Source organism: Canis lupus, chromosome 15, assembly GCF_003254725.2.
Source record: "Canis lupus dingo isolate Sandy chromosome 15, ASM325472v2, whole genome shotgun sequence".
NCBI classification, from domain to species: Eukaryota; Metazoa; Chordata; class Mammalia; order Carnivora; family Canidae; genus Canis; species Canis lupus.
In genome coordinates, this window is record NC_064257.1 from 10,318,358 (window position 1) to 10,343,798 (window position 25,441).

Genomic DNA, 25,441 nt, shown 5'->3' on the forward strand with positions numbered 1-25,441 from the left:
GACCTACCTTCAAGTTCTCTTATCTTTCTTCTGCCTCCTCAGAGTTGCTATTGAAACCCTGTAGTTAATTTTCATTTCACTTAATGTACTTTTCAGCCCCAGATTTTTTCCCTTTGGTTCCTTTTCAAGTAATTTGTATCTCTTTATTGATAGTCTCTATTTGTTGACATCGTCTTTTTGGTTTCCATTAGCTCTTTGTGGAATCTTTGAACTCTTTGAGAATATTTAAGATGATGATTGAAATTGAAAGTCTTGTGTAGTAAGTCTGATGTCTGTTCTTCCTCACATTTTCTGTCAGTTTCTCCTCTGAATGGGTTATACTTTCTTAATTCTTAGTATATATCACAATATTCTTTTTGAAAAGAAAAATATTTTAATTTTCAAAAATTTAAAATAAAATTTAAAATATTATAATGTGATAACTCTGGAAATCAGATTCTTCTTATGATTTGTCTTTGTTGCTTTCTGTGGGTTGTTACTTGTTTACCAACTTTTCTAAACTTTTTGCAATTTTTTTGGTGATGCGTTGTCACTAAATCTGCTTGGGCTACCATGACAACATAGAACAGATTTATTTTCTCATAATTCTGAAGGCTGAAAGTCTGAGATCATGCTGCCATCTTGATTGGTTTCTGCTGAGAACTCTCCTCCTTACTTACAGATGGCCACTTTCTCCCTTGGTTCTCACGTGGCAGGGAGCAAGAGAGGGACACAGAGAGAAAGAGAAAAAAAACACCCATTGGTGTCTCTTCTCCCATTATGAGAGCCCCACCTTCATGATCTCATTTAAACCTGATTATCTCCCAAAGGCACCCCACCCTCCTCAGTACCATCACAATGGGGATTAGGGGTTCCACATAGGAATTTTGGTGTGTGTGGAGGGGATTGGGGGTGGGACACAGACTTGGTACATAATAGTCTCTGAAATCTTTTGTTCTTTAGCTATGGTCTACCAGTAGTATGAGAGAGATTTCCTTGAATATCTGAAGTAAAAAAGAAAATAGAAAGAAAAGAGAAAAGAAGAGAAGAAAGAAAATCCTTTCTTTGCAGACTGGCCCTATGTTGGAGCACTCTAACACTTAGGCTGTTCACTAGTCTGTCTTTTCTTCCTGTTTGTGCTGAGCCTAGAGATGAGCCAGTAGTTTTCTCAGATCTTCTCTGAGTAGATTTCTTGCCTTAGACATGCATGGCTTTCTAAATTCCCAGTGTTTTTTAATGTTCTAATTTCCCAAAGAAACTCTCTTGCCATTTTTTCTTTCAGGTTTTTGGCATGCCTGTTTGCCTTAACTGGAATATTTTGTTCCAGGTGGCACTGAATTTTTCTGAAGAATGCCCTCTGCTTAGCTATTTTTCTGTAGATTTTGAAGTTGATAAAACAAAGGAGAGAGCATTGAATTAGTCCTTCAGGTAGCCCTGCACAGGTTACAGCAGACAAATACGAATTCTATGAGAACAGTCTGCTCTGCTCCCTCTAAACCAGGGACCAGGGTTCGTTTAACTGTTGGAATGTGGACTAGTATATTCAAGACTGCCACACAGCTGAGAGTGGGAAAGGGAAATAAAAATCTGTGAAGCTTTTCCACTGTTCTGAAGTGATCGTTTTCATGTTTCAGCATTTATTTGATTGATGTAAACCTTTGACTAATTTCCAGAGTTCTGACAAATTTGATTCTGACAGTTTTTGGTGTCTCTGTGGAGGGGATAGGCTCTCAGAACTACCTCTCCTACATGTTTTTCTGAGGGGGGAAAAAGAGTGATGTCATTGAGGAAGTGTATTTTGTTGGTGCTTTCTGATGTTTTGCTGTGTACCCCCTATAGTTTTTCTCTCCTCTTCCTCCTGTACAACTTCTGCTCTATCTTAACTGCTCTTAGTTGCTTTTATTAGTATTTTGGAGTCTTTGGATTATCCTTGTTTTTTTTTCATTTGGCTTAAAATGAGGATATTGCATTTTTTATTGTTTTACTTGTTTGCTTTGTTGAATTTTTATGGTGTCCAGGAATCAAATTTTGTTCCTTTAATTCCTCCAATTTTCCTCTTAGTTGTAGTCAACTCTTATTCTTATCCCAAGCCTCTCTGGTGATAATTCATATGTGTTCTTAGAATTTTGTCTTTTCTAAAATATCATGTAAATGGAATTATACAGTATGTGTCCTTTTGAGCCTGGCTTTCACTTAGCATAATGCATTTGAGGATTTCTCCACATTTTTTTTTATCAGTAATTTGTTCATTTTTGTTGCCGAGAAGTTTATATCTGTTGTATGAATGTATAGCTGAAGCACATTTGGGGTGTCTTCTGTTTTCAATGATTATGAATAAAGCTGTTGTAGACATTCATTTATAATTTCATGTGAATGTAAGTTTTAATTTCTTTTGAATAGGTAAATACCTAGGAAGTTGGATTACTGTCATAACTTTCTAAGAAATTGCTAATCTGTTTTACAAAGTGACCATTTAATTTTGAGATACATGTATATGTCACACATATGTCAATCTATGAGAGTTCTGGTTTTCTGCATCTTTTTTTTTTTAAGATTTTATTTATTTATGCATGAGAAAACATTGCTTTGACTTAATGTTTGATTGTGATACTAGAGAAATAAAAGCAGATAAATATATGTAATTTGGGGTTAATAATAAAGTTTTTTTTAAAGACTTTATTTATTCATGAGAGACAGAGAGAGAGAGAGGCAGAGACACAGGCAGAGGGAGAAGCAGGCTCCATGCAGGGAGCCTGATGTGGGACTTGATCCTGGGTCTTTCCAGGATCACGCCCTGGGCTGAAGGCAGACACTAAACCACTGAGCCACCCAGGGATCCTGTTTTTCTGCATCTTTACTATCACTTGATATTGTTAGTTTTTGGAGTTTAGCACTGTAATGTATGGAAGTGGCGTTTCTCTCTGTGTTTTACATTTTCCTGTTGACTAATGCTGTTGAGTATTTTTTCATATATATATTTGTGTATCTTCTTTGGGGAAGTTTCTGTTGAAATCTTTCGCTATTATTTATTTTAATTAGTTTTGAGAATTATTCTTATATTGTGGTTATCAGTCCTTTGTTAGATGTTTTTGCAGATATTTTCTCCCAGTCTGTAGCTTGCCTTTTTTCAAAGAGCAGTAGTTCTTAATTTTAAGGAAGTTGATTTTATTAATCTTTTGGGTTTTGTTTTTGTTGTTGTATCTAAAGCTCAGAAAGATTTCTTTCTGTGTTTTCAGTACTAAAAATAGATGAAAACCATAAATGTAATTAAAAAGTTTCTAGTATCCATGTTAAAAATAAAAATGCTTAATTAAGCCAATATTTTCAAATTGGTCATCTCAATATACATTAAATAGGAAAATTATTATTATTATATTTAAAGGTTTTATTTTCAGTAATCTCTATCCTAGTATGGGGCTTAAATTTATGACCCTGAGATCGAGAATTGCATACTCTACTGACTGAGCCAGCTAGAAGCCACAAAGAATTAATAATAAGTATTTACCTTTAATTTTTATACTGAGTTCTACCCTCGTGTATTTAACACAGCTCATCTTTTTTTTTTTTTTTTTTTTTTTTTAACACAGCTCATCTTAAGTCGAGACAGATTTCAAGGGCTCACTAGCCATGTATGTCTATTGATTACCATATTAGCACAGATCTACAAGTCTTATACAGTTTTAGATTTTACTTTAAATCTGTTATTTATTTTGAGTTAAACTTTGTATAATGTGAAAGGCGTGGATTGAAGTTCTTTTTATATGGTTGTCTGTGGGAAAGTTTTTTTTTTAAGTAGGCTCCATTCCCAGCGTGGAACCTCATTAGAAACCTTTTTTTTTTTTTTTTTTTTTTTTTTTTTAGATTTTATTTTTTTATTCATGAGAGAGACACAGAGAGGCAGAGATCCAGGCAGTGGAAGAGGCAGGCTCCCTGTGGGGAGCCCGATGAGGGACTTGATCCTAGGACTCTGGGATCACATTCTGAACTAAAGGCAGATGCTCTACCTCTGAGCCACCAAGCGGTCCCTCCATCAGAAACTTTTTAATAAAAGTTGTTCTGGGCAATTAGAGATCTTGAGATCATTCTGGGCTCCAAAGCTCAACATTTAAACATACTTTCTTTTATTGCTTTGATTTATTGTCTTTTATTTCAGTGCAATGTATATTTATTTTGTAATTAACAGTTTTCAAACCATATTTGTAAAATGTTTAGAAGTGTTAGGCATTTAGTGGCTTTATTCATATACCTTTTTAAAACTTAAATGACATATTATGCTATTTACCTTTTTAAGATTAACCTTCCCAAACTTGTATCTAAAATTCTTACTTTGCTTTCAGGCATGTACTGGCATTGAAAACATTGATGAAGCTATTACATTGCTTGAGCAAAATAATTGGGACTTAGTGGTGAGTATTTTTAGTCTTTTTTCTTTTTCCCAGCATTTTTGAGATATGTATAACATTGTGTAAATTTAAGGTGTATAATATAATAATCTGATATATATTGTGAAATGATCACCATAGTAAGGTGAGCTAACACATCCATCATCTCACATAGTTACTTTTTTGTGTGTGATAAGAACTTTTAAGATTTACTCTTTTGTTGGCAGTTTTCAAGTATACAATGTAGTATTGTTAACTTGCTATACTTTAGATCACCAGAATGTACTCATTTTATACCTGGAAGTTTTTTTTTTTTTTTTTTTAACCTGGAAGTTTGTATTCTTTAACCGCCTTTACTCACTCTCCCCCATCCCTAGCAACCACCAATCTAATCTGTTTCTCTGAATTCTATTTTCTTTTGGATCCCACATATAAATGAGATCATATAATATTTGTTTTTCTCTGAGTTATTTGAAGAATTTTTTTCTTTTTTTGGACCAATAATCAAATTTCATTAATTCCTCAGTGTCTTTAATATTCCTTTATAGATGATTCAGCATACCATAGCCGATTTGTAACTGTAATCTGAGTGAATAAAATCTAAATGTCTTTAACATGAAGTTTGTATTTAGTTCACTATTAAATTACTAAATTATTATGAATTTTTAGATAATTTAAATAATTCTTAAAATTGTTCTCTCATGTTACTGTGTATTAAGGATCCTCTTCCCATATAATATTTTGCTGGAGATGCTTGGTAGGAGAGAAAATGCAGACTTGTCTAAATGTCAGAATAATCCTATCACTTCCTGAGGCTCTCACTTATGTCAGAACAATTCTATTTCATGTTTTCCCCTTACCTTCTGGAGCTCTCACTTATGTCACTCCTCTCTAAGGCCATTAAAGAAGTGACATTCTGTTGTATATTTTTTAAAACATTTAAAAATATCTACTTCAGAGAGTTTATTATAGAAGTGATTTAGTTTTTTCCGTGGGGGGAGGCAGTAACTCAAAATCAAGTCCTTGCACAGCCCAACACACAGAATTGTAATTTACTTAAAATTGCAAGGCAAACTAAACATAAATTGTTTAACAGTATAGGAAGAATACTGATTGGGTTGGGATGACACAGGTGTCCCTCAGTGCCTTTGAAATGCTAAAAAAATCTAAATTACAATTTGAAGAAGTGTTAATTTTCAAAGGTCAAAACTTGAAATGTGTGCTAATAGAACTGAGATTAGATACGTGGATAGCAAAAAAAAAATGTGCATGGACTTATATAATCAACTCTCCATTGTCTATGTGTTTTGTATAGATTTACTGCTATTAACTTTTTTACTCGAAATATAAAACAGCTTTATTTTTTGCCTGTACAAGTAATGAACATTTTTCTAGTCTATTGTGTGATTAAAGTTAAAAAAATTTTTTTCATACAGATGAGGTAGTTCTACCATTTTGTCACCTGCAGTTTTTAATTAACAACCTATCATGAATGTCAAATTAAATTGACTAGTCATTCTTTATAATGTTCATAATGTTTGCATGGTATTCCAGGAAGTGGTTGTAGCATAATAATTTTACCAATCAGTGCTATGCTGTTAGACATTTAGGATTTTTGCAGTATTTTGCTGTTATCCACATTGCTGTAGGAATATTCTTAGACCTTCATCCTTGTATACTTAACCTATTATTTTCCTAGAAGATATTGAATAAATTCAGTTCATAAGTGTATTTCTGTATCAAATTGTGTGTGTGTGTGTGTGTGTATGTATGTATATATTATTTAGGTTTTGGGTATTTATAGGTAAATTGCCTTCCAGGATGTTTGTACTAATTTAAATCTTATCAAATATATACGTTTTTGAAATGGCCTATTTCACTAAACCAGAGCTTCCTTATTTTATTTTTCATATAGGGCATGTTTGGCCACTTGTCAAAATTTCTGTTTTTATGGCCTAACTCCAAATCCATGTTTTTACCTTGCTGTAATCTTTTAAAAAAAAAAATATATATATATATATTTAAAGTTTTTATGTTAATCATCTGCTGATCATCATGATAAGTGCACTCCTTAATCCCTATCACCTATTTCATCCATCCCCTCTGCCTACCTCCCCACTGAGTGACCTTTAGTTTTTTCTTTATCAGTAAGAGTTTGTTTCTTGGTTTGCGTTGTGTGTCTCTCCTTTTTCCCCCCATTGGTCCTTTGTTTTGTTTCTTAAATTACACATGAGTTAAATCATATGGTATTTGTCTTTTTCTGACTGACTTATTTCACTTAGCATTTACTCTCTAGCTCCATTCATGTAGTTGTAAATGGCAAGATTTCATTCTTTTTTTATGGCCGAATAATATTCCATTGTATGTAAATACTACTGCTCTCTCTCCATTCCTCAATCATGGACAGTTGGGGTGCCTCCATGATTTGGCTATTGTCAATAATGCTGCTATAAACATTGGGGGTGTTTGTATCCCTTTGAATTAGGGTTTTGTATCTCTGGGTAAATAGTAGTACCACTGCTGGATGATAGAGTAGTTCTATTTTAACTTTTTTTTTTTTTAAGATTTTATTTATTTATTCATGAGGGACACAGAGAGAGAGGCAGAGACACAGGCAGAGGGAGAAGCAGGCTCCATGCAGGGAGCCTGACATAGGACTCAATCCCGGGTCTCCAGGATCATGCCCTGTGCCGAAGGTGGCGCTAAACCACTGAGCTACCTGGGCTGCCCTGATTTTAACTTTTTAAGGAACTTCTATACTGTTCTTCAGAGGGGCAAAAATAAACTGTTGGGACTGCAGCTATATAAAGCTTCCGCACAGTGAAGGAACAGTCACCAAAACTAAAAGGCAACCTATGGACTGGGAGAAGATATTTGCAAATGACATATGTGATAAAGGGTTAGTATCTGAAATTTGTAAAGAACTTTCAAACTTGGGCACCTGGGTGGCTCAGTCGGTTAAGTGTCTGCGTTCAGCTCAGGTCATGATCCTAGAATCCTGAGATTGAGCTTTGCATTGGTCTCTCTGCTCTGAGGGGAACCTGCTACTCCCTCTCCCTCTGGTTGCTGCTTTCCCTGCTTATGCTTTCTCTCTCTCTCTCCCCTCCCTCTCTCAATCACTCAATCAATCAATCAATCAATCAATCAATTAATTAAAAACAAATTATATTCTTTGCCAAAGAAGGCATCCAGATGGCTAGTACACCCATGAAAAGATTCCTAACACCACTCATTGTCAGGGAAATACAAATCAAAACCACGATGAGACACCACCTCATATTTGTCAGAATGACTAAAATGAACAACACAAGAAACAACAGGTGTTGATGAGGGTGCAGAGAAAGGGGAACCCTCTTGCACTGTTGATGGGAATTCGAACTGGTGCAGCCATTCTGGAAAACAGTGTGGAGGTTCCTCAAAAGTTAAAAATAGAGCTACCCTATGATTCAGCCATTACATTACTAGGTATTTACCCAAATACCTATATATGAAGGGGTACATGCACCCTAATCTTTATTGTAACATTATCAACAATAGCCAAACTATGGAGAGAGCCCAATGTCTACTGACTGATGAATGGATAAGTAAAATATGATATGTTTATGTATATAAACAATGGAATATTACTCTGTCATCAAAATTGAAATCTTGCTGTTTGCAATGATGTGGATGGAGCTAGAATGTATTATGCTAAGTGAAGTAAGTCAGTCAGAGAAAGGTAAAATACCATATGATCTCACTCACGTGGAATTTAAGAAAGAAAACAGATGAACATATGGTAAGAGGAAAGAAAAAAAAGGAGAGAGAGAAAAACCATAGGAACTCTTAACAATAGAGAACAAACAGGACTGATGGAGGAAGATGGGTAAGGGGATGGATTAGATGCATGATGGGTATCTAAGAGGGCACTTGTGATGAGTACTGGGTGTTGTGTGTAAGTGATGAATCACTGAATTCTCCTGAAACCAATATTGCATTATATGCTAACTAAAATTTAAATAAAATAATTCTAAAAATAAATATTTATGTTTATTTAGCAATAAATAAATAAATAAGGAAATGTTTGGTAGAATTCACCTGTGAAGCCATCTGGTCCTGGAATTTTGTTGTTGGGAGTTTTATGATTACTGAATCAATTTCATTGCTGGTAATTGGTCTGTTTAAATTTTTATTTCTTCTTATTTCCGTTTTGGTAGGTTATATGTTTAAGAATTTATCCATTTCTTCTTGGTTGTCCAATTTCTTGATATGTAGTATTTGATAATATTCTCTTATAATTGTTTGTATTCCTGTGGTGTTTGTTGTTATTATCTCTCATTTGTGATTTTATTTATTTGGATCCTTTTTCTTTTTTTCTTAATATGTCTGGGTAGAGGTTTATCCATTGTATTAATTTTTTTCGAAGAAACAGCTCCTGGTCATTGATCTGTTTTATTGTTTTTTTAGTTTCTACTTCATCTATTTCTGCTTTAATCTTTATTATTTGTTTATATCTTCTCGTTTTAGGTTTTCTTTGTTGCTCTTTTCCTAGGTTCTTTTGGTGTAGGGTTAGGTTGGTTATTTGAGTTTTTTTCTTGCTTCTTGAGGTAGGCCTGTATTGCTGTCAACTTTCCTCTTAGAAGCACCTTTGCTTCATCCCAAAGGTTTTGAGTCATTGTGTTTTATTTTCATATGTTTCCGTGTACTTTTTAATTTCATCTTGTTTAGTAGCATGTTATTTAACCTCCCTGTACTTGTGGTCTTTCCAGATTTTTTCTTGTTGACTTCTAGTTTCATAGTGTTGTGATCAGAAAAGATGCATGGTATGACTTCAACCTTTTAAAGTTTGTTGGGGCTTGTTTTGTGGCCTAATATGTGATCTAGTCTGAAGAATGTTCACTTGGAAGAATATGTATTCTGTTGTTTTAGGAGGGAATATTCTGAATGTAACTGTTAAGTCTCTCAGGTTCAGTGTGTCCTTAAGAGCTGCTGTTTCTTTGTTGGTATTTTGTTTAGATGATATGTCCATTGATGTAATTGGGGTTTAAAGTCCCCTATTGTTATTCTATTACTACTGATTAGTTCCTTTATGTTTGTTATTAACTGTTTTGTGTATGTGGGTACTCCCATGTTGGATGCATAAAAAATATCTTCTTGTTGGATTGTTTTCTTTATTATTATATAGTATTCTTTGTCTCTTGTCACAGTCTTTTTTTTAAAGTCTGTTTTGTTTGATATAAATATTGCTACTCTGGCTTTCTTTTGATGGCCATTTGCATGTTTCTCCATCTTCTCACTTTAAGTCTGATCTTTTGATCAGAAATGAATCTCTTGTAGGCATTCTATAGATGGGTCTTCTTTGTTTTATCCATTCTGTCATCCTGTGTCTTTTGATTGGAGTGTTTAGTCCATTTATTCAAAGTAATTATTGATAGACATTATTGCCTTTTTATTACTTGTATTTTGGTTGTCTGAAGATTTTCTCTGATCCTTGCTTGTCTTTATTTTATGGTTTGCTGGTTTTCTGATACATACAGATTTCTTTCTCTTTATTCTTTGCAGACTGATAGTTTTTTATTTGTGGTTACCATTAGGTTTGTATATAACAACCTGTGCAGATAGATAGCAGTCTGTATTAAGTTGAAGGTCGTTTAAGTTTGAACCCATTCTTTACTCCTTTCTTCCCCATTTTCAGATATGTGGTATCAGATATTACATCCTTTTATGAATTCCTTGACTGGCTTTTTACAGAAATATTCATTATTACAGCTTTTGTGTTTACTACCCTCATGCTGTCAGTTTTTGTCTTTCCACTCAGGGTTCCCTTTATTATTTCTTGCAGGGCAGTTTAGTGGTCATGAACTCCATTAGTTTTCATTTGGGAGACCTCTTTCTCTCTCTCTCTTTCTTTTTTTCTTTCTTTTTTTTTTTTAAAGATCATATTTATTTATTCATGAGAGACACACAGAGAGAGGCAGAGACACAGGCAGAGGGAGAAAGCAGACTCCATGCAGGGAGCCAGGCATGGGACTGGATCCCAGGTCTCCAGGATCACACCCTAGGCTGAAGGCAGCGCTAAACCGCTGAGCCACCTAGGCTGCCCCTTTATCTCTTTCTATTGTGATTGATAGCCTTGCTCTATAGAGTATTATTGGTTGCAGGTTTTTCCCTTCAGCATTTTAACTATGTCATGCTGCTCCTTTCTGATATGGAAATCTTCTGAAAAATCCACTGACAATTTATGGAGTTTCCATTGTATGTAACAGTTTTCTTTTGTTGCATTTACTATTTTCTTTATCAGTATATTTTGCCAATTTAATTACAATATGTCTTGTGGGTCTGCTTTTGTTGATTTTGGTGAGGATTCTCTGTGCCTCCTGGATCTGGATATCTGTTTCCTTCTCCAGATTGGGAAAGTTTTCAGCTGTTTTTTTCTTCAAATAGATTCTCTGCCTCCTTCTTTTCTCTTTTCTTCTGGACTTTTTTAATTGAACATTATTACATTTGATGGAGTTTTTGGATTCCCTAAGTATATTCTTGTTTTTTATAATCATTTTTATAATCAAACACAAAAGGCAAGGTGGGGTAAAATAAACTGTTTTTTCAGAAATCTCTACTCCAGTGCCCACTGCATACAAGAAGAGAATCAAAACAAATAACTAACAAGATCCCCTCAATCACAAGTTTCCAAAGAATTGGAGAAGGGGAACAAATGGGATGAAAATGGTGGTATGAAAGGGAATGGATGTTAGCAGCACTGCTTCAATAACCAGTCTCTTCTGAATGAAATAATCTTCCCTTATATGCAGTAAATTCTGAACAAGGCTAAACTTTAGGATATACCTTGACCTGAAATTTAACTCTTTTGTTCGGCTTAATTACTTTCCATTACTCTGTCTTCTAGGTCATTAATTCATTCTTCTGCTTCTTCTGGCTTCTTGTTCATTCCATCAATTGTGTTTCTCATTTCATTTATTGAACCCTTTATCTCTGCTATGGTATTCTTTATCTTTGTGTTAATTGTCTCACTGACTTCAATTGCCACTTTTTTCTCAAGTCCAGTGAGCATCCTTATGATCATAGCTTTAAATTCTCCATTACTCATGTACTTATGTCTGTTTCTCTTAGATCTCCAGCTGTGGCCTTGTCCTGTTCTTTCATTTAGGACAAATTCCTCTGCCTTTTCATTTGTCTAAGTTTCTGTGCCTGTTTCTATGTTTTAGGAAAGTCATCAATATCTCCTGTCCTTGAGGGTAATGGCTTTATGGAGAAGGCCTCTAGTGCCCTACAATGTAGTCTGTCTTGTTGCCCAGGGCCTAGTGCCTCTGGGATTGTCTACATGGGTGCTGTGTGTGCTCTGCCCTTTTGTCCTGACCATTTTATCCTTCAGGTCAGTTGTCTCCAGAGGCTCTCTTTGCCTGGTATGGGCAGTGTTTGGCCTGTGGCCTGAATATGGCATGTTTTAACTAGGTGTACTCTGGTCTGCTTGTGAAAGGAGACCTGTCATTGCCAACACTGGAACCAAGGCCTTGTAAAACTCCTGTTGGCAGCAGTTTGGGTGGGTTTTCTTGGGGAGGGGCCAGCCCCCTGGGGACTGAGGCAAGTGTGATAGGGAATGGTGGTTCTTCTGGAATATGTGAAGCAGGGCTTGGTTTAAGTAAGTTAGGTAGTGAGTGTCAGCATTGTGCTGGTTCCTGCAGGTGGCCCGTGTTCATGCTGAGGGGATGGGGAAAGGAAATGACACAAGCCTGTTCCTTTGTTTCAGGGCTGGGGAGTCTCTGTGTGAATGCTGCCCCCTTTGAGATAAGCAGATTATTGGTTTATCATGTGCCTCAAGTGCTCTTCAGAACGCTGTTTCCACACTGTATGTCCATGGGCTGTTTGTCCTGCTTTATATTCAAGAGCAGCCCATGGTGTCCTTTGAGCTCTCCCAGATCAAAGCAAAGGTCAACACCTTAAAAACTCCAGGCTTTAAGCCCTGCTGGTTGTAAGAATTCCCGAAATTTGGGCTTTGTCGCTTTCCAAGCCAATTACAATGGCTTTTTCATTTTCCCTTATGCTCTCCTGTGTGCTAGTCTGATCTTTTGCCCTTCTTTGCACTGCAGCAGCCAAGATCTGTTTGTCTTCCAACCTACATCTCTGCACTTTGTATTTTCTTTAGTGTAGCCTCTTTTCTTCCTTTAGTTGTAGAGTTTGTTCTCCTAATCTTCGGATCGATTTCTGGTGTATTTTGGGTGATTTCATAGTTACTTAGTTGTATTTGTGGGACAAGATGGGCCTAGGGTCTTCTTACTGTGCCACCATCTTCCTAATCCATTGTGCTATATTTTCATTAAAGTATTGTATAGATGATATGCACATGATTTCTATATGGAGGTGACAAGTGTCAGGAACTTATTCAGAATAATGTCCTCAGGTTTCTTGTCTTGAAGGTATGTTTTTGTTTTTTGTTTTTTTTTTTCAATAGCAAATGCATTACTTTAGTTTGTGTAGTTTTAGGGTGTCTTTTCGGGAGGCTTATGCAAATTGTTGCTTTAGATTAAAAATCCGTCAAGCCACTCTTGCATGATATTGATGAGAGGAATATGAGATAAAATTGTTAAGTGAGGTTGTGGGCTTGGAATGATGGACTATAGTCTTTCATCTGAGAATTACCATTTGGGAGTAATGTAAATTCTTTCCTAAGGTCCTTTCTGTTGGTACATGTTCATTAGCTTTGAAGGGTAAAATATCAGTTGGTTCTGCCCATTTTCTCAGTCTACTCTATCTAGAGTATTGCAAAGGACAGTTTTTCCAGATAGGGTTAAATGAATTCCAGAAGTTTCTTTGAAATAAATATCCTAGGGATCCCTGGGTGGCGCAGCAGTTTGGCGCCTGCCTTTGGCCCAGGGCGCGATCCTGGAGACCCGGGATCGAATCCCACGTCGGGCTCCCAGTGCATGGAGCCTGCTTCTCCCTCTGCCTGTGTCTCTGCCTTTCTCTCTCTCTCTCTGTGTGTGACTATCATTTAAAAAAAAAAAAAATTGAAATAAATATCCTAGTTGGCTTTTCTCTGCAAATTGTATTCACAGCAAAAATTTGCTGTGCTGTGTAGCTACACTGTGCTGTGTAGCTGTCTTGCTCTATACATTTTCTCATTGTCCTATTTTTATGCAATATTTTATCCTGTTGCTTTTAAAAAATGAAACGAGCATTTTGAATAACTCATTATTCAAACTTTTCATTAGGTTCATGGAACTTTTAAAATGGTGTTTTATATATTTGCTTGTGCATTATATTTTGTTTTTCTAAATTATGATTTTTCACTGTTCTTTATTTTAAGGACCTTATGAATAGTTTGCATAATTTGAGTTTTAGATCTTGGACATGTCTATATTTAAAATTTTCTGTATGTATCAGTTTGACTTTTCCTCCTTTTTTTTTTTTTTAATATTGTATTTATTTATTCACGAGAGACAGAAAGAGAGGCAGAGAGAGAAGCCGGGAGCCTGACGTAGGACTTGATCCTGGGTTTCCAGGATCACACCCTGGGCTGAAGGCGACGCTAAACCGCTGAACCACCTGGGCTGCCCTCCTCCTATGTTTTTAAAGTGCCCATTGTGCTAGAGAAGTATAGAGGAATGTGAGATAAGTACCGTGATCTGGTTGTGATTGTGATGGTTTTAAGAAAACCCAAGAACAAAAAAAACTCATTATGTCAGTATTGAGTGCTTACAGCGTAACCAAATTTATGCTAGATACAGTGTGAGCTTAAAAAAATTAATAGTATATGGTATCTGACTTTGAGAAGTGTACTGAAAATTTGTTAAGACCTATTTGGTCTCTTAAACATGTATGTTATACTCATAAATGGAAATAACTTCCTGAAAAATAATGATTGCAAGTATTTTAGCTATTTTATAGATTTAGACACAAGTAAAAAGTATTCTATAATAAAATATAGTGGAGTCCCAGGAATTTTAGTCATTAAGTCACTTACCCTTATCCTGCATATTATTTTCATTATATAGCTATTCGCAAACTAGTGCTTCCAAACCCTGTTTTAAATACTCCCCAGTTGACTGTTTATTTTGGGGTAACTGTAGGTTGGTCTATATTTGCTAAAATTCTGAAAACAAAAGAACATGAACTTTAATTCTATTGGGAGATATCTCCTGCTATGGTTTTACTTGAAATGAAGACTAGTTGTACTCTGCCTGCCTCCATCCACCTCAGTCTTTGGGTTTTCACCTTGTCCTGCACTTGTATTTTGGAGAGAATTAATGTCATTATAGTTGATTCCTTCCTTGCAGATGAGTATTTTCAGTTTATATACAGAAAGATGAATATATAAGGAAGGGTTATTGCCAATGAATTAAGATCTCTTAATACATGAAATACTTATGAAGAATTGATTTATGTCCTAATCCCTATTAAGATTCTATAAAAATCAGTCAACTATGAATAGAATATATAGCAAACATTTTAGTAGAATTTTGTGTTTGAAATATGTGTACCCATACCATTTTGTTTAATTTTTTTAGCAACTTTATGATGTAGATAATGGCAGAACAAAGATGTATGCCAATTGCTTCACAGGTCTGTATATATGAAATTCCTTCAATAAAATAAAATTTCCAGTAAGCTCTGGGAGATCTAGGGAAAGGTATTTGTCATATACTTGATAACCCAGTGCTAAATGAAAAGAAAGTAAAAGTAAACGTTAACCTAGTCAATACTACATTTTAAGTACTCTGTGCTCTTAGGAAATAAGTTTTGAACTTTGCACTCTAGTTCTGCTCTAGTTTTCTGCTTGTGCTGACATAAGCTGTTTTGCTAAAGAAAGACTCTATTCAGTGTGCTTGTATTTATCTTTAACCTCATGTTTCAACCTAAGGCAAAAATGAAACAAATCAGCCTATTTTTGGATCATTACTGAATTACTAGTCCTCAGTAATATATTTGTATTTATAGAAGCTTATAATACATTGATAAGCACTGAAGAGTCAAACACCAGGAAAATTACCATGCACATAATTTGTCCCATTTTAAGACTCATTGAGGTGCTTTGAGATATTTCCATTCTATCAGTTTTCACTTTTGAAGAAATGTATCTTAGTGATTATTCTAAAAGTCCTTAGAAAAATTTCTTCTACTACCCTACTCAGGATCTGGCTATAGAGTTCCTTGAGTGTGCACTGCTTTTCTATTTTATACAGTGTTATGAACACCTGCAGTTTTATGAATGAACTAGTTTAGCCAGTGATATAATGAGTCTCTGTTGTCATCAGAAAGCAGCCAAGCATTGAGTGCTGCCCTTCATCAATGGCCATTAGACACTGGCTTATATTTGCACAAATCCTTGCTATGACAAAAGCGAAGTTATTGTGAAGGAATGTCTCATTTTATCAATTTCTCTTTTGCTATAGCCCTCTTTGTTTTTCTTCTAAGGGACTATAAGGCCATTGTTCTACAGAAGTTTTCCATTTTTTGGTTTGTAATTTGGCTACCATCCCACATTTGCTCTCTGTCCTTTTATTGAGGGTATACTTTGTGCTAGGTATCATGTCAAGTGGTTTACCTACATTATTATTTCATTTAATCTTCAAAGCAGTTCCGAAAGGTGGGTAGGTAAGTATTGGTTTTATTTTATATGAGAAACTGAGGCCCTATAAAGTTAAGTCAAGTGCCCATGCTTGTGCATCTATTTGATAAGGAGTAAAGCTGTGATTCTGAAACCTTGTCTGTCAATCCATAAAAATGTTTCATACCTTTAAAGTCATGGTTCATATCCAGTCTGTTTATCTTCTCTTTACTCCTGTAATTTTCTTTCTACCACTCACAACTAATTTCATATTGTCTTTTTAAAAGATGTTGTTTATTTACTTATTAGAGAGAAAGAGAGAGAGGGAGGAAGGGAGGGGGAGAGAGAGAGAGACAGCAAGAATGAGGAGAGGGAGAAGGAATCCGAGGCAGACTCTGCACTGAATATAGAGCCCGAAGTGGGACTTGATCCCACAATGGGGAGATCATGATCTGACTCAAAACCAAGATTGGGACACTTAACTGAGTCACCAGGCACCCCATGAAAGAGCTTTTGCTGTGGTTACCTAGTGGTACTTTAAAATATGTTGATGCATTATTTTCTTTTTCTTTTTTTTTTTTTTAAAGATTTTATTTATTTATTCATAGAAATGCAGAGAGAGAGAGAGAGGCAGAGACACAGGCAGAGGGAGAAGCAGGCTCCAAGCAGAGAGCCAGACATGGGACTCAATCTAGGGTCTCCAGGATCACGCCCTGGGCTGCAGGCTGCGCCACTGGGGCTGCCCGATGCATTATTTTCAGGTAGATTTTAAAATTCTAGAAGAAAGGGATTCTTATTAATTTTTGTCTTGGCACCTGATACTTGTTTAGTAAACGCTTATTTGATTGCTTTTATTAGTAGTACATTAAAAAAAATTTTTTTTTTTTATTTGTGATAGTTAGACAGAGAGAGAGAGAGGCAGAGACATAGGCAGAGGGAGAAGCAGGCTCCATGCACCGGGAGCCCGACGTGGGATTCGATCCCAGGTCTCCAGGATCGCGCCCTGGGCCAAAGGCAGGTGCCAAACCGCTGTGCCACCCAGGGATCCCTACATTTAAATTAAAAAAAAAAAATTTTATTTATCCATTCATGATAGACATAGAGAGAGAGGCAGAGATACAGGCAGAGGGAGAAGCAGGCTCCACGCAGGGAGCCCAATGCGGGACTCAATCCCAGGACTCCAGGATCACGCCCGGGCCAAAGGCAGGCGCCAAACCACTGAGCCACCCAGGGATCCCCTACATTTAAATTTTTAAGTCTGTTTTCAATTTCCATTATTTGCATATTTGAAAAGTCCTTGCTGTTAAGACTTCTGACTCTTACTGCTGTTACTCTTCCTTATTTGTCATAATGAAGATACTCAAGGACTATGATTGATTTCCTTATCTCACTAACAACATTTAGATGGTTTTCTCCTGTTGTAGCTTTCTTTTTTTTTTTTTTTAATTTTTATTTATTTATTTATGAAAGTCACAGAGAGAGAGAGAGAGAGAGGCAGAGACACAGGCAGAGGGAGAAGCAGGCTCCATGCACCGGGAGCCCGACGTGGGATTCGATCCCGGGTCTCCAGGTTCGCGCCCTGGGCCAAAGGCAGGCGCCAAACCGCTGCGCCACCCAGGGATCCCTGTTGTAGCTTTCTAAGTAATATGTTTCACAAATAAATTGCTTCTATTTTTTTCCCCTTCTGTTTATTTCTGGTTGCACTAATCTGGTTGAGCTATCATAAAGAAAGCTCCTCACAGGACCCAATCTATTTGAAGTTTTTCATCAGTTCTGCATCTTAAGAGAGAACTTAAAAGCAGTGAAAGACTGCTGCTATTTAGGGGCTCCTGGGTGGTTCAGTCAGTTAAGCATCTGCCTTCCTCCCAGGTCATGATTTCAGGGTCCTGGCATAGAGCTCTGCATCATGCTCCCTGCTCAGTAGGGGGTGAGGGGGTGTGCTTCTCCCTCTCCCTCTGGCCCTCTGTCTGCTCATTTGCGTGCAGTTGCTCGCTCTTACTCAAATAAATAAATAAATAAAATAAAAAAGATTACTGGTATTTAAGGTGTGATTAAGTAGATATGAAAGAATTGTTTTCTACCTTTCAGAGGAAAACATATTTTTACAAACATGAAATTCTCAGTTTACTAACCTTGTAGTGGTTCACATTACTGAAACAAAACTGTTAGAGGTCCACATTTTTACCCCTGACTGCAACTTGATTTTCTGCTTATTTTTTCATTGGATTTTGCTCCATGTTGTATTACTTCTCCTTTAAATATGATTTTGTTCTAGAGTTCCATGTAGGAACCAAATATCTTTTTTATAAAACTTATGGTAGGTATAAATTTAGAGGCTTTTAAGACCTAGTAAAAAGGTGGTATGCTGATTTGATGATTAATTGATAATGTGCCCACTGTTAAATGAAATTTGGAACTGTGGCTAATATTTATTATTTTTTGATTTCTAGTATACTTGTCTAACCTTTGTTTCAGAACACACAGTTAAACTATTTAATTGAAATCATGAAGAGTCAGTTCACTGTTGTGAAACTAAGCTAAAAGCTTTATGCTAATTCTGAAAGAGGTAGCCTATGCTACTCTAAGCTAGAATATTTAAAAGAAAATAAAAATTTAGATGGTTTTGTTTTAAAAATTATTCAGTTCAATTGTTTACACTTTGATCTTGATGTTTTATAAAGCTTGGTAACCTACAGATTAGCTTGATTTTGAAAATGGGTTTATTCTCCCCAGGTTGCCTTGCTATATGAAACTTAGCTAATTTATTTCTGTTACTGGAATTGGTTTAAACAAAATCATCATTGCAGCAAAGTCGGTGGTTAGCACACCTGTAAATGTGATGACTTGCAGTTTCTCTTGCTGGTTTCAAGGGTCAGTGGACATAAATCAGTGTGTGCTTAGAAAAGAAAAAGTAATACGGCAGTTAAAATTCCTGTTTTCATAATTCTTTATACTGACAGTTTAAAAAATTTTGCTACCTAATGATAGCATAATTTCTTCAAAATTTTAGTTCTTATATAAACACTTCTATATTTAAGAGGTAGTTAAAATGTTCCCATAAAACTTTATATTTCTACTTATCTCTCCCCAGGTTGTCATTTTCTTCTTTTATTAACTTTTTTAATTAAAACAAATTTTTTTTTTTTTTTGCAGTAAGAATGCTTAAGACCTACTCTCAGCAACTTCATTTTCTTTTACTAATATATTTTTGTGTATAGCCATTTGGTTTGTATTTTGTTTAATTAGATGTTTTAGTAATTTTTTATATTTTGATGTAATCATCAAATACTTCTATCTTTCTTATGCATGGATTTCTCTCTAATATATACCTGTTCTACATCTTGAAAATACAGTCTATACTTTTCAGATACCAAGGTGCTCTAAGATAAACTACGTTTTATCTATATCCAGTTTAGTTATAGGAAACTGATCAGTGGAGTTGTTCTTTGAATACCTGTTACAGAATTTGGGCCATCTTTCATAGCTTAATGTTTGAAAGCTTACTGTTTAACCCTGCCTATTCATGATAAAAGAACTTCCATAATTGTAGAGTGTGTATGACTTCATGCTGCCAAATTAGCCTAGAAGCTCAAACATACTGTAAGTATTCCTCTTGCCAAGCTGTGCTTTTCCTTTTCCTTGTTGAGCATTCAGATTTTATCCTTCGTTTAAGGCTCATCTGAACTCTAATCCTTTCTTCTCTCAGTGGGGATGCTTGTCTCTGAAGCTTTTGTATCTGCTACTGCTCTTTTAATACCTAGTGTTTGCTCCAACGCCAACATGTGGGCATACACATGCACACATTTAAAGAGAATATGTAACATTGTTGAAAGAATTAAGATGATTTTCAGCTAGAGTATATAAGGAAGGACTTTATGGATGAGTGTACATGGTGACTCATAGCTAGAAAAATGCATTATGCTATGCCTTTAATAAATCTATGGCTAGCAGCTGTATAGAAGATATCTTTGAAGATAATTGAGTAGTTCTAATGTATTGTCACATTATTGCTAACATGTTGGCATTTTTTTAAACCAGTAAGTTTATTATCTTTTTCTGAATGTCAAAATTGATGTATAATTCTAGAGGCCAGTAGTCTCTATAGCCAGAGGTCTATACTTTAGGGATATGGCAAGTCTGATAACACTCTGATAAAGTCTAGGCTTGAATTTTGGGATTTATTTATTTATTTATTTATTTATTTATTTATTTATTTAGCAATTGATTTAATGCCTAGAGGATAAATATTTTTAAAACATAAAATGATAACAGCATGTTTAGAACATGGGGTTATTTAAACATGTTGAGGCATTATAGAAGAGTTGAAGAATAGTTTAGGATTCTTGATACCCTTTATCAAACTTCTGTTACTTCTGTTAATGTTGATATCTTACATAATCACAGTGCAGTTGATAACAATTGGTACAACTAACTGGTACAGTACTATTGGTAATTTTAGGACAATAACATTATAATAGTAATACTATACTATTGGTACAATATTATTAACTAGAGAACTTATTTGAATATCATTAGATATTTTACTCATACACTTTTTTTGATTCAAGATCCAATCTAAGATCCATAATGCATTTAATTTTTGTGTCTCTGTGGCCTTCTCCAATCTGTGATGATTCCTCAGTTGTTCTTTGTTTCATGACCATTATACTTTTGGAGAGTACTAATCAGGTATTTTGTAGCACATTTCTGAGTTTGGATTTCTCTGATGTTTTCTCATAATACATTGAACATATGCATTCTTGGAAAGAATATCACAGATGTGATTATGACAGGTGCATAATATCAATATGTCTTACTATTGTCAATATGTCTTACTATTTTGCCTGCTAATTTTCTCTTCTATTGATCTGTCATTATACTTCTTACAAAAATTATTTTTAGTAGTTGTCCTAGGTTTTACAAAGTAATCTTTAAACAATCAGAACCTACATTTAAATAATGACATACTGCTTAATGTGTGGTGTGATGGCCCTACAGCATTGTATTTTTAATTCTTCTGTCCCAATTTTGTATAATTATTGTCATATTACTTTAGTTTTATATATGCTATAAACACAAAACGTGACAGTTTTTGCTTTAGGTGTAAGGAGAAAATAACTTTATTTTACTTACATTTGGTTTCCTTTCTTTGTGTAGATTTAAGTTTTTGTCTGGTATCATATTCCTCCTGCCTAAACTACTTAATATTTCTTGTAGATTAGGTTGATGGCAATTAGTTCTTACAGTATTTTGTTTTTCTGAGAAAGTTTTTATTCCTTCATTTTTGAAAGATGCTTTCAGTAGGTATGGAGTTCTGAGTTGACAAGTTTTTTTCCCCTTCAGCAGTTTAAAATTCTGTGTCGCTCAGTTATTTTCTAGTTTGCATGGTTTCTGGAGAGAAGTCATTTGTTTTCTTATATTTGTTCTTCTGTTTGTAATGACTTTTTCCTCCCCTCTGGCTGCCTTCAAGATTTTCTCTTTGTATTTGCTTTCAGCAGTTTGAATATGATCTGCCTAAGGGTGTGTGTGTGTAGCTTGTGTAGTTCTGCTTGGCATTCTTGGATCTAATTTTAAAGATTCTTTTTTCTTTTTTTTCTTGAGATTAAATTAATATTATGTAGAATTAACCATATTAACATGTACAGTTCAGTGGTATTTAGTGTATTCACAATGTTATGGAACTGAGCTCTTGTTTGTTGGTTCTGAAAATTATTATTCTTTTTTTTCCTCTTCTATATTTTTGGCTATGTATGTATTAAATACAGTAGGGTCTTTTTTTTTTTTTAATACAGTAGAATCTTAATACAAGCTTGAACTGTGTGGGTCTGCTTATTCATGGATTTTTAAAATATAGTACAGTACTGTAAATGTATTTTCTCTTCCTTATGACTTTCTTAGTAACATTTTCTTTTCTCTAGTTCACTTTATTGTAAGAATATAGTATATACTACATAGAACATACAAAATATGTATTAATTGATTTTATGTTATTAGTAAGTCTTCCATTACGCTATTAATGGATAAGTTTTTGTGAGTCAAAAGTTGTATGGATTTTTTACTGTGGGGGGAGGTTGGGACTCTTAACTTTCCTGTATTATTTCCTGTATCCAAGGGTAACTGTAGTTTGATTTTGTCATGTAGCTCTTCGATTCTCTTTTATATCCCCCCTTTTTTCTGTCTTTCAGTTTTAGTAATTTCTTACATATGTATCTGCAAGTTCACTGATTCTTTCCTTGACTTTGTCAATCTACTGATAAGCCTGATGAAGATATTCTTCATCCCCAGTTTTTTTCATTTAGCATAGTTTCAACTCTGCTGAAGTTACTCTTCTGGTTTTACATGTTATCTGTTTTTTCCATTAGAGCCTTAAACGTATTAACTGTCATTTAAACATACTTAACTATTTAACATATTCAGTAGTCATTTAATATTCCCTGTCATTTGATGACAGCAGTCTGATGACTGCTTGTAGTTGCCAGTGTGCTTTTTCTGGCCTTTTGGTATACTTTACAGTTTTTTGCTGAAAGTTGGACATTTTATATAGGATAGTAGAAACTCAGATCTAGAAATAGGCATGCCTTTCTTTATGCTAAGACTATTGTGGAGGTATTTGAGTTGATCTAACTTTGAATTGGATTGGGTTTGAGATGTATTTCTCCTTTTGTTTTGCTCAGTACACCCAAAGCCTTCAGATTCTTCTTGTGATACCTGTGTTTAGGATATTGACTGGTTTGCTGGAGAGTTTTTACTTTTTTTTTTTTAGGTTTTCACTGTTCTCTCAGCTTTTGGTTTTTCCTTTGAGGTGTGCTTTAGAGAGAATGTCTCTTGCAAGTTACTTGTTACTCGGCCAGCTAGAATGGTCATGGGGACTGGAGGGCATTCTCTGTTTTGATGATACATAAGTCTTCTGTGGGCATTGAATCCCCTGGGTCTTGGGTTTGTGGTCTTCTCCGGGCTCCTGTCTCTCTCCAGGTATAATTCCCAGCCCAGTGTGTTTTCCTGCCCCCCTTCATGGGGTAGAGGATTTTCCTTCTTTTTATTTTTCAGGTTACTATGGATATCCACCACCAGTTCCCTAAGGTGAGGATATTTATTGCCCTTCTCCTCTCAGACTAGGACTTTTGTGTTGTGAGAGAGATGGAAGCGTCCTGACAGAGTTTTGTGCCCCTTCCACAGTATCTGCTTACTCTTCTCCCTTTGTTCTGTACCTTAGCAGAGACTTTCTCAAGACTCTGCCAATTTTTTTTTACTATGAACACTTGGTGGTATTCATAAAACAAAAGCCTGTAAGAACTTGCAGATCTCCTATATTTGCCTTAACACTCTCTGTCTTTACCAATTTGTTAATCATCCTAGTATAACTCTTACCCTAGCAAATCAGTGCTCACATTTTGTCTTTCTCTGCATGCTCTTGTCTTTCTCATTTTATCTTTTCTTTGTCCAATAAATGTTTAGTAGTTGGTTTTAAATTGTTCAGATGTAAGGTCCTTTCTGTTTTCTTGTTAGTTACTTCTAATTCCATTGTATTAGATTCAGAGAGTATTGTTTATAACATTTCTACTTCCTGAAAATTGTTTCTTTGTAACCTAACATATGATTGATTTTTATGTTTGTGTCATTGGCTCTTGAGAGAAGGTGCATTCTTTATTATCACTATGTAGAATTTAACATATAATCCATAAGATCTTCTATCTCCTTTCTTGTCCCCTTGATTTGTCTTGTATTTAGAGTGTTGTATTTAACTAGTCTCCTATTAGTGTATCTCTGTGTCTTTTTAAATACCTATAGTTTTTCCTCATGAAGCTGATTGCTGTGTTATTTCACACATGCATATTCAGTTTTTTAAAAAAGATTTATTTATTTGAGAGAGGGTGCATGCATGCATGAGTGGGGGGAGGGGCAGAAGGCAAGGGAGAAGCAGACTCCCTGCTGAGCGTGGAGCCTGACTCAAGTGCTCAAACCCAGGACCTTGAGATTATGACCTGAACTAAAGTCAGATACTTAACCTAACTGAGCCACCCAGGTACCCCACACATGCGTATTCGTAAGAATAATATCTTCATTGTGAATTGTGGCATTAAAAGGCATTAAAAAGTGACCTTTGTAAATAAAAATGACTTTTGTTACATTTAACATCAGATGTCTACTTCTACTCTTTTTTTGTGTCCATTAGCTTGATTTAAAAAAATTTTGTATTAGTAATTTTGTTAGTCTTGAATGAATCTCTTGTATATAGCATATAGTTTTTTTTTTTAATTTTATTTTATTTATTCATGATAGACACAGAGAGAGAGAGAGGCAGAGACACAGGCAGAGGGAGAAGCAGGTTCCATGCAGGGAGCCCGACGTGGGACTCGATCCTGGGTCTCCAGGACCAGGCCCTAGGCTGAATGAAGGTGGCGCTAAACCACTGAGCCACCGGGGCTGCCCTAGCATATAGTTTTGTTTCATGAGTCAAAATGAAATCTTTTTAAACAGTTATGTCCATTCATACTCACTAATACGACTGCTGTGTTTGGTCTTAGTGCTGTCATAATATTTTGTAATCATGCTTTGTTGTATTTGCTATGCATTCTATGAGATGTATTTTCTTTCCTTTTATAGTTATTTTCCTTAAATTATTAGTATTTAAGAAGGCATACATGTTTGTTCTTATAGTTACTTTTACACTTGAACTTTTTAATGCTCTAAGTCTCATGTTTTCCTTTTAGCTGTTTACTATGTGCTTTATCAGTTTTTAAGTATTATTTAAGCCTACCTTTTGCCTATATTATAATTACTATGCTTATTCTGTTTTCCTTCTTTCATTTAAAAATTGCTTTATACTTTTTCAGAACATTTAAATTTGTCCATTAGACTTTGGCCTTGCATCTCACTTCTGTTTTAGTGATGTATATTTATATATTCTTAAAATACCTGTAGTTGGTCTTTCATTAAAGTTTTCTTAGTCATCAGTTGGATGAAAATCTTTCTCTAGTAGATTTCTCAAGGAAGGCTGATTACTGCAGAATTCCCTAAGTTCTTACATGTTGAAAAAAATTTTTTTTTAAAGATTTTATTTATTCATGAGAGTTACAGAGAGAGAGGCAGAGACACAGAGGGAGAAGCAGGTTCCATGCAGGGAGCCCAATGTGGGACTTGAACCTGGGACACCAGGATCACACCCTGGGCCAAAGGCAGACGCTCAATCTTTGAGTCACCCAGGTGTCCCCATGTTGAAAATTTTTTTATGTTATCCATATATTTGAATGTTGGCTGCATATAAAATCTTTGGTTCCTATGTTCTTTGTGTTTTTAAAAACCTACTACTTCATTGTCTTGCTTTGTATATTGGTTTGGAAACTGATACCAGTCTTAGTCTTTTGCTTTTTTAAGTTATTGATCTTTGCCTGGAGGCTGTGAGGATTTTATCTTTATATTTGAAATTTAGTAGTTTTAGTAAATTATGTCTCAGAGTTGGTCATTCTGGATTAATTTCCTCCAGGCCGCCAGTGAGCTTATTCAATACATAGATTGATGTCTTTCTGTATTTTTACAA

General features: G+C 35.2%; 1 protein-coding gene across 5 annotated transcripts in view; it reads left to right on the forward strand.

Annotated features, from left to right (window-relative positions):
* FAF1 (Fas associated factor 1) overlaps positions 1-25,441 on the forward strand; it is a 460,703-nt gene that overhangs the window by 71,722 nt on the left and 363,540 nt on the right. For 4 of the 5 annotated variants that reach the window (XM_025420121.3, XM_025420122.3, XM_049094401.1 and 1 more), the window contains exon 2: positions 4,317-4,385. The exons of the other annotated variant lie outside the window; for it this stretch is intronic. In XM_025420121.3, coding sequence (XP_025275906.1) covers positions 4,317-4,385 — 69 coding nt within the window. The remainder of the gene's footprint in view (positions 1-4,316; positions 4,386-25,441) is intronic. 5 annotated transcript variants of the gene reach the window in all.